General features: G+C 34.8%; 1 protein-coding gene across 1 annotated transcript in view; it reads left to right on the top strand.

The window, feature by feature from the left end:
* PIK3C2G (phosphatidylinositol-4-phosphate 3-kinase catalytic subunit type 2 gamma) overlaps positions 1–15,678 on the top strand; it is a 360,083-nt gene that overhangs the window by 113,024 nt on the left and 231,381 nt on the right. The window contains exons 13-15 of the mRNA XM_047787464.1: positions 730–861; positions 7,136–7,250; positions 10,587–10,717. Of these exons, the coding sequence (XP_047643420.1) occupies positions 730–861; positions 7,136–7,250; positions 10,587–10,717 (378 nt within the window). The remainder of the gene's footprint in view (positions 1–729; positions 862–7,135; positions 7,251–10,586; positions 10,718–15,678) is intronic.

Here is a 15,678-nt window from a genome sequence, read left to right as displayed (position 1 = left end):
GTCCATATCTACAATCCATTAGTATCTGAGCTTGAAGTTCCTTACTGTGTTATCTCTTACATATCAGCAATCAGCCCCCAAATTCCTAGAATCTTATCATCACCCATAACAGTCCACATTTAAAATTATAAACAACTCTATTCTTTTAGCTCATTTAAACATTTCCTTTTGTCATTAGGAAAATATCTCAAGTTCCCTTGCCTGGCATATAGTGTTCTTAAGCTTTCTGGCAACACCTGTTTTATAATCACATCCTCCGTAACTTTCCAGACCAACTTGACTACATTCTTTGTTCTAGCCACAGTGAGCCATTCACCATTTCTCAGCCAGATGCATATATGCCCTTGTCTGTGCATTTTTCTTTTCTTGGAATATTCTTTGCAACACTCCATCTGATTGTAGCCAGCTTACTCTTTAAGATGCATTATGATTATTTCCTGCCCTTCTCCCCCATTCCCTAAGACAATGTTAATCATTCTTTGTGCTCAAGTTATTATAATTAAAAAGTAAGCTTACATATCAAATTATAGCAATCCGCATAGATTTTAACCAATCTCATTATGTACTTCTGCTGCATTTTTACTTTTACAAGATTAAACACAAATATTTTAAAAGTTGCCTTGTTTCAAATAGTTAAAATATTCTTTTCACATAATATAGTACAAGGAAATATTTGTGAAAACATCATTGTAATTGGATAGATAACCTACTCCTTTCTTTTATTTTAAGGATCAATTTTCCTCTTGAAATAAAGGCACTTCCAAGGGAATCTATGCTCACCATAAAACTGTTTGGGGTTACCTGTGCCACCAACAGTGCAGATTTATTGGCCTGGACTTGTTTTCCACTGTTTCCAAAACAGTAAGTGTATCATTTGTGATTAATAAAATTCCCATCTCAATAAAAATCTCCTTGGAACTAGATATCGTGCAGTATATGGCATAATGAGAAAATCAAGGAGACATTTTATTCTAAAATTGAGGTAGCTAGTATAAATCATGACTGTTGAAAGCAGAACTGAAAAGCAAAATATAGAAATAGCTTTAGAAACAGGCCTCATGCTCAGCTTGTCAACTGGTTCATTTACATTGAAAAGGTATTGACATGACCAATCTCAGCTTCGTTTCCTTCTCTGACCAGCCAGTTTCTATGGAATTACTAATTCAAAATGATTTAGATCAATACTGTCATTTAGAAACAAAGTATGTCATAGATTTCTGGCTGAAGTAAAATTATTCAATGTAATTGGTTTACTGACCTTTTATTACCAGCCAAGAAGAAATGTATGTTAAACTTTAAGATGATATTTGTCAGAAAAGTAAGCCAAATATGAGTTGTGATATTCTATCAGAACTAATTGCCATTGAAAAATTAACTTGATTTAACCATAAGGAATTGGAATTATCAACACTTAAAATATTTGATAACATCAATTCCATGATTTTCTGTGTTATTAAAGAAAAATATGTTAAATAAATTAACAGTTATTTTCACATGGCAAGACTTGTTTTAGAGTCAAATTGTAAAATACAGAATCTTTGAAGAATTAGAACCTATAGTGCTCTTTAAGAAAGATTTGATAGTATAAAAATATTAAGAAAATTCTTCCTCAGCTTTTAGTTCCCACATTTAGTCAGTATAAATAGTCATCAAAACAACTGTGATAAAATTTTAAAATTTTTTTTGTCTTTTTTTTTGCTATTTCTTGGGCCGCTCCTGTGGCATATGGAGGTTCCCAGGCTAGGGGTCGAATCGGAGCTGTAGCCACCAGCCTACGCCAGAGCCACAGCAACTCGGGATCTGAGCCGCGTCTACAGCCTACACCACAGCTCAGGGCAATGCCGGACTGTTAACCCACTGAGCAAGGGCAGGGACCAAACCCGCAACCTCATGGTTCCTAGTCGGATTCGTTAACCACTGCGCCACGACGGGAACTCCTAAAATCATTTTTATTAGATTAATTATGATGGGTGTGTGTGTGTTGCTCTTTTATTTGTGTTCATATGATAGCTAATTTCCATGTGTATGTTTCATGAGGATGGAGAATGTATTTTCTTTGTAATTTTCATCATCTAACACGGTACCCCTTGTAAATAAGCAATCAGTAAGATTTATTTACTAAACTGAATTAGGAAAAAATCAATATCTATAGGAGATTTGGGATAAAATAAATTTCAAAAGTCTATAAAACTGTTTAGCCCTAAAAGGAATACCAACTGCTGTTAGCAGATATTTCAAAAACCTGATTTATGGGCTAAGAACTTTCATTACTTTCTCACTAGGAGCAGCTATGCAGGTGCCTTTCCATCTCATGAGTGAGTTTCTTTAGTTTCAACAGCAGTATTTGTAAGACCTAGCATGTTTGTAGAATATATTTCTAGCTATTCACTGAAAACAATTTCAATCCATTTTATTGCCTCTCATCATCTAGCACACTACTTTGCCTACAACAGGCAAGCAATCAAAAAAGGTTAAATTTATTAAAAAGTTTGGAATATTTTTGTCTTTCAAACTAATCTTGAAGGCATTTTTCTATATGATTATGGTAGTAAAATACTTGCTCCGTATTGTTTTGTCATCTCTCATTTACCATTGGTAAACATTTTATATGTGAGTGATCATAGACAATGGGCATCTTTAAGAAATGCCACCTGGGACTGATACTAAATGAGGTTTTCCTAAGGGAATGTGGCAATGTTGTGGATGATGTGACATCAGAGAAACACTTCAAAGAGTACGTCAGTAGTGTTTGTGACTGTTTTTCCAAAGACCATTCCTTATGAAAATCAGAACATCTGCCTCTCTCCTGGGCTAAACAACTTAAAGAAATCCGGATCTTTTTAAGGCATTAGAAATCAAGATATGGGCCAGCTGAGGAGATGTAATAACTCCCACTGTGCTCATTGCTCTGAGTTACATAGATTCTAAACCAATTTATTTGATGCAAATATTTCCAGATCACAGCAAATAAGCCACTTAATTTTATTTCCTTTCACAGAATGACCTCTGACCATAAACATTTGGTATTGAATCTGTCATTTATTACAATTTGAATTGCTCATACCTAGCCATGTGGAATTGTAATGAGCATTTATGTCTTTATTTTTTGCAACATACATACAACCAGAAAATATGCAGAATTAAAGGTTTCCTATCTCTGTGGTTTCCAGAAGTAGATTTCAGAAGTTCATATTAAACTCATTGGTTATGGCTGCATCAAGAGTGTCTACAAATAAAAATAAACTTCAGCGTTTTCAAGCACAAAAACTCACCTTCAATCCCATAAAAATTATGTTTCAAGTACAAAGGTAAATTTTGGCCCACAGAAGTTTTATAATCCTCTCCTTTGCAGACAGGACTTACACTGCATCTATATTCACAATGCCTCCACACTGCAGTAAGAAAGTATTATTCTCACCTCAATAATTTCTATGGGAGCTACCTTTCCTACTTAAATTCACAACAAATAGTGTGGTAGTTACTTAGCATTTCTAAATTGTGGTAAGCTCCTTCAGCATAGAGATTCTCAACCCTGACTGAACAGAGAATCTTCTGGGGAGATTTCAAAATAAACCCAAAACCCAAGTGCCCCCAAAGATTCCAATTTAATTGGTCTGTGGAGGCACCCAGGCATCAGTATTGTCAGAGCTCCTGAGATGCATTAAAACTCAAGAAAATTAGAATCTTTTGCAGAATTTTGAAAGAGGCCTAGATAAATCTCAATACAATTTTATTCCTTAGACCATTGTCTGCATAGCCAACCCTGACCCTACTGTAAATGATCATTTCAGATATATCCTTAAAATCAAAATAATAAAAAGTCATGGGTGGAAACTCCTTATTGTTATTCCATCCTATATAAGACCCTCAGAGCTCAACTAATTCAAATTAAAAGGTTTTTATGAAGAAAGAAGTTTAAGGGACTTGCTAGAGGTCTTTGGGCTACTTAGGATTAGAGCAAGAACCAGAAAAAGGGCTGACTCCTCTTATTTCCACATGTGTTACTACCTCAAGCTGCCTTTGTTCCTACCCTTAGGTGCTGCCATGCCCTGCTCTATGAATGCACTGTGAAAACTTCACCACCATGCTAAGGGGCACTTTGACAGATACTGACAGTGACATATAAATATAGTAAGGTCATAAATATAACTCGTGACACAACTTAGATGTGAAGACAAAATGGAATTAATCTATTACATTTTTTCTTCACGAGCTCCTACTCTTTCCATCAATTACAAAAAAAAAAATTAGTTAACTCAGTAATTTAAATAGTCCTTTTAGAATTATTCAGTCTCTTGGAGAAAATGCTCAGTCACTCAGATAGCTTCTAGACACCCTGATTCTCCTCCCAAGAGGAGGAGATCCACTGGACCAGAAAACAAACAGATGATTTGGACCAGTGACTTATATCCAAATCAAAGGCACTTTTTAAGCTAGTGGTTGTTTGTTACATTCAGTGCAGCTAGTGATTGGTGCTCTCCCAGCTTGACCAGGGCTTACTGACACTCCCTAGGTGACTTGGGCTCTCACAGGCACCATAGACCCATCTGGGACTCCCAGTTGAGCTCAGCTCAAATGGTCCAATCAGATGCCCTTATTATACAGGCCCTTTGTCTCTATCATGTGATTCTCTTTATGGAAACCTCCTCACATAGATATCTCTAGCTATTTCTAGCTCCCATCTCTTCTGTATGGAAACCAGAGAAGACCCAATAAAGCTAAACACAGGAGTTCTTTTTGCCTGCCTCTCACATGGCCCCAAGTTTAAGGTCATGCTACAAGTTGGTACAGGAGCAGCTCAAGAGGTAATTTTCTTACAGAATCTGATACTCAGAGTACAAAATGGAGCCCCCTCTACATTCAGCATTATGGAAAAAGGCAGAAGAGAGGGAAATTGGGATACCTCGGTATACCATACTCACTTTGTCCCCTCTTCTCTGTCTTCTGCTTCCTACCATCCTAAATTGCCAGAAAGTGATGACTTTTTCCTTTGCCACCTTCTCCATCCAGTATACCATGTTCTCCTTCCTCACTCTTGTTAACTCTTTACCATGAAGAGGAATATGTTCTGTAAATTCTGTAGGAAACATTAATATCTTAGTCCTCCTGGTTTAGTGTGAGACCTTCTCTTTCTTTTTGCATTCTGGCTTTTCCCAAGATAGATGCTTCAGACCGTCTGGGAGGAGATTATATACTCTGAAAGACAAAAGAGAAAATCAATGGGAATAATATTCTTTTTTTTTTTTTTTTTTTGCTTTTTAGGGCCACATCTGCAGCATGTGGAAGTTCCCAGGCTAGGTATTGAATCAGAGCTGCAGTTGCCAGTGTATGCCACTGCCACAGCAACTTGGGATCCAAGCCACATCTGTGACCTACACCACAGCTCATGGCAATGCCGGATCCTTAACTCACTGAGCGAGGCCAGGGATTGAACCTGCATCCTCATGGATGCTAGTCGGGTTCATTCCCACTGAGCCACAGTGGGAACTCCCTAATTTTCTAATCTTTACCTCACTGAGTCAACTTGTAGGTTTCTAATACTGTCCTTGGTGTTGTTTTACCAAAACCCAAGTTTCTCCAGATGAGGTGGTGAATAGAACAAAGGGATAAAAATGACTCAAAATTTACCCTACTGTTAAGAATGTTACACTAAAATATCTGCCCAGTAATATTTAAAAACTATACTGCCTTGGGGAGATACTTTCTAACAATATCTCTAGATATGAAAAATAAAGATAGGCCTCAGGAAGCTAGGATTTTAAAAAGCTTTATTTGTTGGATTTTTTTCTTTATATTTTGCATATCTGTCTGTTAAATGACAAGATAAAATTCTGTTATTTTCAAAAAGACTCACTTGCTGCCTTAAAATTCTTTATAAATTTAAGTTTAATTTTGTTGACTCTAAGTTCTACATTTTTAATTTGGTATGTCATAATCAAAGACTGTTCTCTGTGATTATTGGAATATTTTATGAGTAATCTAGTTTATATATACAAGCCAGGTATAGCTTGTTTTTTAATTCCTATGAGGATCTGTGGATTTGGATGTTACTTAAACTTTTAAAACTCTCCATGAATTCTTCCTGTCTAAAGTCTTTCCGGTATCCACTCTCATTTGCTATGGTAATTTACAATATAATTTTAAACACTCAGCATATGAATAATCTTTTTATTTATTCATAAAGAACCATTTCCTCCATGAAGTGCCACAACTCTTTTGATTCTGCAAATCATATGGTAATTTAAATCTTTTCTTTCCATAAATTTAGAACTCATATTTTAAAAGATGCCCAGGGAATTTAGTCACCCTGTGGAGCAAAACATGTTCTTAAGAGTTAACATCTTTATTGATGTAAGGGAGGTGTAAGTCCAAGAATATAAATCTGAGATTCTCTGTCCTATCTTAAAATCAAGATTGTTGAAAACAAGAGTAAATGCTATGAGTTAGAAACCATTGTGTAAACAATATTCTCATGTGGAAAATAAATATAGGTGTTTATGAACATAACTATGCATGCAGTATATTAAAAATGAACCATTGAAGTTGCCTCATGGCTCAGCAGGTTAAGGACCCAGCATTGTCACTGCTGTGGCTCTGGTCACAGCTGTGTTGCAAGTTTGATCCCTGGCCCAAGAACTTCCACATACTGCAGATGCAGCCCAAAAAAAAAAAAAAAAAGGATAGTCTTTAAAGAAGAAAAGAAATGAAACATTAATCAGTGTCTAGACTTGTGTAATAGTATATTTCTCTTCCAGCCACTGAATGAAGCCGGGAAAATAGCTTATTATGTTTATATTCCAAAAAGACTTTTTAGATAATAATAGCTTTCTTTTTTTTTTTTTTTGGCTTTTTAGGGCTGCACCTGTGGCATATGGAAGTTCTCAGGCTAGGGGTCAAATCAGAGCTGCAGCTGCCAGCCTACACCACAGTCACAGCCACACCAGATCCAAGCTGCATCTACGACCTACAGCACAGCTTGCAGCAATCCAGATCCTTATCCCACTGAGCAAGACCAGGGATGGAACTTGCTTCTTCATGGATACTAGTTGGGTTGTTACCACTGAGCCACACCAGAAACTCCACAGTTTCCCTCTTGAAGCAACTTCTGCTTGTCTGTATGTGTTGTTTTTTGCAGAAGGTGCATTCTCGGGTCTGTGCTATTCAGCACCACATTGCAGGATGAGCCTCCCCTAGAAATGATAGCTCCAGGAGTGTGGGATATAAGTCAGCCATCCCCAGTGACCCTGCAGGTAAGTATCTGGCTATGAGATTAAAATACACATAGCAAGTATTGGTTGATAAGTAGCTTATTGTCAATTACAGAAACAATTTTCTTCCAGGATCACACATTTTAATAGTCTTCTTTTTCTCCAGCCTGCTGGGATTTGTAAAACCTCTACTGCTTTTATTTTGCATTCAGTATTCTCAGAGCACTTTGATCCCAGCTTATATAATAGCAATTTCAAGCCTTTCTCCATCAAACACAGTCATGAAGGAGGGGAGTGGAGTGTTGCCATGAATCTGCTCATTATGCGTATTCATTTTTCTTCCCATTGTCTAAAAACAGTCATTAGTATATATTATTAACTTGGTACCTTATTCACACCTGCCTCTGCATTGTGTCATGTTTCCTTAAAAATCTCTTTTGTTGTATGTTTCCTAAATGACTAGCAATTAGCTGAATAGTGGGGGAGATACTGCAAACAAAATCCATCTATCATACTTCCTTTGGCTTAAAGGCTCTCTACTTTCTGAAATTTATAATCATGAATGAAAGGTGATTAATGATTCCTAGCTTTGCTCAGAGGATTCTTTTTTCTCCTTTTCCTCATTTTTTCATGATTATAAGTGATCAAATTCATCAGATACCTGAAGTATGACCATCTCCATACATGGAAGTGCAGGGAATATGGACTTTCCATCTCCATAGGAAAAACCAGGCAGCACTCTGTAGAAAAGGAATTTTCAGCCTTGGTGCTGTTGACATTTTAGACAGGGTAATTCTTTGTTCTGGAGGCCATCCAAAATACTGTAGGATATTTAACAGCATCTTTGGCTTTTGCTTACCAGATGCCAATAACACTTGCCCAGTTCTGACGATCAATAACACCTCCAGATATTGTCAAAAAGATCTGTAGGAATAAAACCACCCACAAGTGAGCACTAGAGGAAGCTAGTGGGGTCCCCAGGTTCAGAAAATTTTCAAGTTCGGGGTGGAGGGTGTGGGGGACAAAGTTGAGCAAAATGGATAGCAAAATGTTTAAAGTGGAAGAGAAAAATAACATTAATAAAAGTGCAGCTTTCACTATGAAGAAAGGAGGAAAACCCCCTCCCCCCACTGACAGTAGCCAAAGATCCACTTCTGATCCATGGATGTGTGATAAAAAAGAGTGGTTATTCAGGTTGGATCTCGTCTGACCATTGTCAGAGATTTGTGGATATAAATTTATGATTATCAGGGTCTTTCGTGGCAGTGGTGGGGAGGAGATGGAAGGGAGACTATCAGATGGGACTTTCCTTGATTCTACTCAGATGAGGGGGACAGCTGCTTTAGAAACAGATCTTAGCAAGTGGAATCTGAAGAAAAGTTTCAGGTATTAAATAGCAACATCAATTTCCAAGTAGAGACCCAAAGCCATGGCAGAATTTATCTTACGAAAAAAAAAAGGAGTAGTGGGAGCATGGAAATCATTCATCAGTATGCAAAAAGTTAAATTATCTGATTTTTACAAAATAATTTCAAATGGTATAGACCTGTGTCTATACTTCTCAGAATATTTTAATTGATGAAATATACAGAATAAAATGGATTGAGGTATTAAATTTAAAAGCCTTAATAACCACTATCATTCTAATTACATACAGCTAAATTTAGAGAAGAATTTTCAACCTAAAGATTATGAGATGGTAAGCAAATTAGAAGCAAGTTCTGCAACCAGTGTCTGTGTTAAAGAGTTAGTATTGGTCTCAGGGAAAGACATCAGCCTGAGAGTTAGGAAATTTGGAATCAAGTCTTAGCTCTTCAACAATAAACTTTATGACCGTGAACAAGTCACAACCTTCTATTTTCACCTCCATACAATGAAAGGATTATACTATGTCTGTCAGACACCTTTCAGGTCCATACTTTGCTGATTTTTATATTAGATGCACAATTACTGCCGCACTATTGCCACTCCAGTAATATAAGGGATATAATGTGTCATAGAACTTGATCCCTTCAAGTCAATTTTTTTAAAATTTTATTTTTGGGGCCATGGGGCTGACTGGAAGCAGTGAGTAGAGAGAAGGATAACTGAGCTCAGACACAGAGAAAAATTATTATATGATTCTGTCAGCCTGGGTCTCCTTCAACTTCCTGCCTCTTCACATAAACAGTCTAGTAGAGTGACTCTATCAAGATTTAAGCACTAAGAAAAGAGGTGTTTTAGTTAATGTTTCTTTTGTACTACTTAATGCTTCTCTACTTCTTCACCTTCTCATTCATGTCAGAATTCACTCCCGTCTGGTTTATTTGTCCTCACCACACTGAACTGTTGTCAGGTAACCCACTGATTTCCAGTTGTCAAATGCAGTGGTGGTTTTTAGCTCCCTTCCTACAAACCTTCTCTCTGCAGTTTTTGGCACTTTCTTCCCCCTTACAGAACACTCTTCTCCTCTGGCTTTGCTGTTACTGCTCTCTGGTTATCCTTTCTCTATCTTCTTCCCAGGCTCCCCTTCTTCAGCTGGTCCTCAATGTTGACAGTTCTCAAGGATTCCATCTGCTGCCCATGATGATTCTCAGTAGATATAGCCCCCCTGAGAGAATTTCTTTCAAGCTTTATTGAGATATAATTCACATACTGTACAATCTTGCCATTTAAACTATGCAGTTCAGTGTCTTTAATTATTTGTACAGATGTGTGCAGTTCTCACCATCAATTTTAAAGCATTTTCACTACTTCATAAAGAAATCACTTAACTTTTAGCTATCACCTCCTATTCCGCAAGTCTAAGCAACTATTAGTATACTCTCTGTCTCTATAGAATCACCTATTCTGCACATTTTGAATAAGTGGAAGCATACATGTGGATCTTTACCAAAGATTTCACCCTCATGTCTACAAAACGGTCCACAGCCTTATAGATTTCAAGTAGTAGAGACCAACATAAAGTAACTCTTTTTATTTTCTCAAATGATGACATGAAAAAAAATGTACTTACCATCTAAAATTTTCATAATTTAATACTAGAAAGATATTTTAGTAATGGAATATAGAAAAGATATAATTTTAGCATTACACAAAAATGTAACATTTAACTTTATGAAATGTTCATAAATGTTATTATTTTTCATTTTTTTCTCAGATGATGTTACAGACTAATTTATATACCATTTAAGTACATAATTGAGGATGCCAAACAGCGTGTATATTTAAATACCAAGTCCAAATCCTAGTGATTCTTATAAAATTATTTTTAAATAATAAAGAGAACATGAAATATAATATTTTTCCTTTAGTTTTTACAAATCTAAGATCAAAATTATTAAATTAATAATGCATTTTCAGGCATTCTATACATAGCAAACTGTTTTTTTATTTCAGATTGATTTTCCAGCTACTGAGTGGGAGTATATGAAACTTGATTCTCAAGAGAACAGAAGTGATCTTGAAGAACCACCAAAAGAGTGTTTAAAACATATCTCCAGACTTTCACAGAAACAGTCTCCTTTACTGTAAGTGACCAGTTCTTGTGAAGGAATTGTGCCTGTTATTCATGATACCATCAGTCATATTAGGAGCACCCATATCTTTGAAGAGTGAGCTTTCCTTCCCACATAACTCTTTCTGTTTCCTAGCCTCACACCTGTTGGATGATCAACTAATGTTTAAGAGCTAAATTAGAAATTTTATGAGTTTTCCAAATATTTTTTCTTGTGGAATTCAGCAAATTTAATTTTGGTCAAAGGAAAAATACAAAGATTAGAAATCATTCCATTCAAAACAACAAAGCAGAGGCTTTGTTATATATATTAGAATGTAACTGATAAATCATTGCTAAGCAACCCTTCAAATAGGTATAAAATTGTTTTAGTAAACAGGAAAAAGCAAAATTTAAGTATAATGGCAAATTTAAAAAGAACAGGCATAAATTATGTTTAATAGCACCAAATTAGTAATTAAGGAGTACTTAAATTCTATCAAACAGTAATTCTCTAGGGAAAAAAATCCCAGGAAGAATCATAAAAGAATACTAATTCTCTTTTTGTACTTGGAAATATCTAAACCACAGCTTGTGGAGCTCATTAATGACATGATAAAAGCATAAATCTAAGAAAGAAACTCTTTAGTTATATAAAATGATATGATATATAACATAATAAAGCATTTTCTTCTAAGAATAAAATGATTAAAAGTTTTAATGGGGTATTCATGTGATCTGAATCATCATTTTGAGTGATCTCTTGGACTGCAAGTTCAAGAGTGGATTGGAGAAGAAGTAATAGTGGGAAGCAAGAGGTTCATCAAAGAAGCTGATGTAATATTTTAGGCAGGAGGTCATGGTCACTGGAACTGAGTGATGGCAGTGGACACTGAAAGTAATGGCTGGATGTGGAGCATATTTTGGAAGTTGAAAAGCCACTATTTGATGATTAATAGCAAATAGGGGTTAAGCCAGTAGAGAAACCAAAAAAATCAAATTAAGTCAATGGAGAATCTAAGGTTTTGAATTGATAAGCTGGTCAGATATTAGTCATTTTATGGAGGAAGAATAATTTTGAGACCTTCCAGACCAAGATGTTGAATGTGATCAAGCATTCCGTTTTAGGTGATCATGTTACTGGCCAGATCTCTAATTTCAACTCATCTTACTCTTTTCCTCATTCACTTCAATGCAGTGACAGAAATTTCCTTCGCATGCTATTCCCTTTCCCATCACAGGCCACAAAAAAGGCCTTTTTGTTTGATGTTTCATTTACATGAATATTCCTTCCTAGTTCTTCACATGACTGAAGATCTTCACTTAATTGTGATCTTCCCAAAGAGGCCTTCTTTGGCCACCCTATCTAATGAATTTATTTTTCTTATTATAACCTTTTTATCTTTTATATTATCAGATATAACACAATTTATTATGATAGTGTTCATTAATGCATTAATGATTAGTTTGTTTTTATCACTACATTTGCAGTGCTCTACTCTGTGCCTGATAAATAATACGTGTAAAATAAATGTTATAATGAATAAAGTTCTTTTACATAGATTTAAGTATAAAAATTGCCTGAAGGATTGAAAATAATGAAAGAGTCTCATAGTCTTCATGACACATATTTTGGCAGTCCTTTGTTATACATGACTATTGTTATCTTAACTAGGTTAAGCATTTTTTTATACTCCTTACTCAAAAATATAAAACCTTAGATTTAACAAGCACACCACATATCAGAGGCTAATATATTTATAATGAGCAATTTTTAAAATATGGAAAAGATGCTATACTTTGAAATTATAGATAGATTCAAACCAAAAAAAAAATGTCAAAACCAACAAATAATAAGCACAGTAACTGCCTTCAAATATTACAAGATTGTGTTTTTAAATTAACGCCAATAAATTCTAACTGGCTTTAAAGTTCAGTTTCTATTTAAGTGAATAATTTATACATAAAATAAGCAAGATTTTTCCTCTGTTTCACCCACTCAAGTACAATTATTAATGCTCAGTAGAGTACAATTTCATTCTGCACTGTGAAAACAGATGGAGAATAGCATTCAATGTGATAAAAACTTGTGTTAGAAACAGATTAAATCCATTTTCAAAATACCACATTTTATCATTTAGTTGGTGACTTAATTATTCCTTCTTTAAATTGATCAAATATAATCAGTTGAGAAGTTCATACGCAATGAAATCCAATGAAACAGTACCTATATTTGTAAAAATAAGAAGAATACCTTCTTGAAGACAGCAAAAGGAATGTTAAAGTTTAATATATAAAGAAAATCCCAGAACATAAGATATTAAAAAAATTGTTTTGACAGGAATTATGCTTCTACTTCTAGCCATGAAAGTTACCTATTACTAGACTAATCCTCCTGACTGAAAGAAATATGACAGAAGAAAAATACGTATGAAACAACTGCTCTCAGAAATTGAACAGACAGTGCTTGAGGTGAGCCCATGAATAAAGTGGGCTTCGGCCCAGAAGAATTTTCTGTATGATACCTCTGGGAGGTCTGATTAAAGAAGATCATGCAGGTCTTGCTGAGACTTTTTTTTTTTCAAAAGACAGAAATCCGAGTTTAATGATGCTGAGGCAGCTGGAATTTTTAGAGCATAATAGTGGAGAAAAGGAAGATGTACAGGATAGGAACTACAGAAATATGTATTGATGTCTTCTTAAATATTTAGCTGAGTACTAAGCTACATATGAGCAGATAGAGATTTTTTCAGGACTGCAAAAGAACCTCTACATGGAAGATGTGAAATAAATGTAGATTCTAGAGGTTGCACAATGCTGGTAGACATAGAAATTCTGACATTAATAATGGAGAAAGATCACAGAATACCCCAGTCACTCAATCAAGAAATCAGAAAGATACATATTAGGAATGAGTGTGCTCTAGCCCAAGATTAAGGACTATTCTAGGCCTAGCCTAATAAATCTTTTTTGTTGTTGTTATTTTATCATTTTTTTTAATTGTTATTTCCCCAATACAATTTTTTTACCTACTCTATAGCATGATGACCCTTAAAAACAAGCCTCCAAAAGGATCAAGCCAATCTGCTAGTAATTAAACTGCCTACTAAAAAAATTGGGACATTCAACACCTAAAAGATAGCAAAATGCAGACTCTAAACAATACAGCATTTTAAATGTTTAGCATGTAATCAATAATTACTAGACATAGGAAGAGTCAGGAATATATAACTATAACCAGGATGGGGGAAAGCCATTAAACAGAAAGAAACATACAAATATTTTACAGCTATTATAAAGACACTTATGGATTTAAATTCAAAGGCACATATGAGTGAACAAATGAAGTCTCAGTAGAAAAGTGGAAATTTAAGAACTGAAAAATAATATCTAAATTTTAAAAAATCGCTAGAGAGGCTTAATTGATGGCATAACGAGGAAAAAAAGAACAGTGAACTTGAAGGGCAATAGAGATTATACACGTTGAAGTATGAAAGAAAAAAAGATGTACTATGGCAAGAAAAATGTTTTAAATGTAAAAATTATGGGAAGAAAGAAATAAAACTATTTTCAGATGAGTGATTAAGATCATAGCATTTGAGATTAATGTACAAAATGAAAGTGTATTCTGGTAAAACATAGCAAATAAATTTTATTTTTCAAAATTTATAATATCAAAAACTCTACACTAAAAGCTATAAAACTTTGCTAGAAAAATTAAAGAAAAAAAGGAAAACCTCAGTAAATGGAAGGCTATGTCATGTCATTGATTAAAATAATCCCTAGTGTTAAGATGACAATTACAGTTCTCTACAAAGTGATAAAGGTACAACTATACACCCATTAGAATGGATATTATTTTTTCAAATGATCAATATGCTTTTCATTAAACTCTGATGGCTTGGATAATATATTTAATGGGCAAAATCAAGTGTTGGCAAGAATGCTATATAATTGGATCTACTATACTCTGTGCATAATAATGTAAAATATTAAAAACACTTCAGAAATAGTTTGACAGTTTCCTCAAAAGGTAAACAGATATGTGATATACAACCACATCATTCTCCTCCTAGTTTCTTTCTTGGGGAAATGAATGATACATCCATGCAAACATGTACACAAATGTTGACTGTAGTTTTATTCGTAGTATCCCAGAACAGGAAACAACCCAAATGTCCATCAAAGAAGAGAAGAGATAAGCAAATTGTGATATAGTTATACAAAGGAATAATACTCATTAATTAAAAGGAATAATCTGGACTTCTCATTGTGGCTCAGTGGGTTCAGAACCCGACTAGTATCCATGACGATGTGGGTTTGATCTCTGGCCTCACTCAGTGGGTTAAGGATCCAGGGTTGTCACAAGCTGCAGCATAGGTCCCAGATGTGGCTCAGATCAGGCTGGCAGTTGCAGCTGCAATTCAACCCCTAGCCTGGGAACTTACATATGCCACAGGTGTAGCCATAAAAAGAAAAATAAAAAAAAAAGAGTAATTTACTGATACACTCAATATTATGGATAATTTCAAAAACACACTGAGTGAAAAACTATAAGTAAAAGAATATATATATACTCTATGATTCCATTTATGTGAAGTTTGAAAATAGGTGATGTTAGTTTAGAGTGAAAAAAATCATACCAGTGCTTGCCTCTGGTGGTATGAGAAAACTGTCATGTATCTTGAAAAAAGTATGGTTTTTAACTTGGTACATGCATTTGGCAAAATTAAATTAGCTGAATTGTGCATTCTCTTTTATGTAAATTATACTTCAATAAGTATAATTGAATTATTCACTATTGAAATAAAGGAATTCAATTAGAACAAAATAATTTGTTTCGGTGCTGTAGTAATAATTTTGTTATGAAATCTTTTCTTCTGGGGGCTTTCTGGTGAGGAAGGAAGTGACCAAACAGAAAAGGAACCCATGCATACCTTAAAAATTATCCTCTGTGATCCAGTTCTTTCATTTCGCAGATGAAGATGGCTTAAG

This window comes from Phacochoerus africanus, chromosome 7, assembly GCF_016906955.1.
Source record: "Phacochoerus africanus isolate WHEZ1 chromosome 7, ROS_Pafr_v1, whole genome shotgun sequence".
Taxonomy (NCBI): Eukaryota; Metazoa; Chordata; class Mammalia; order Artiodactyla; family Suidae; genus Phacochoerus; species Phacochoerus africanus.
The sequence above is the reverse complement of the archived record's forward strand: the minus strand, read 5'-3'. Positions and strand labels throughout refer to the sequence as shown.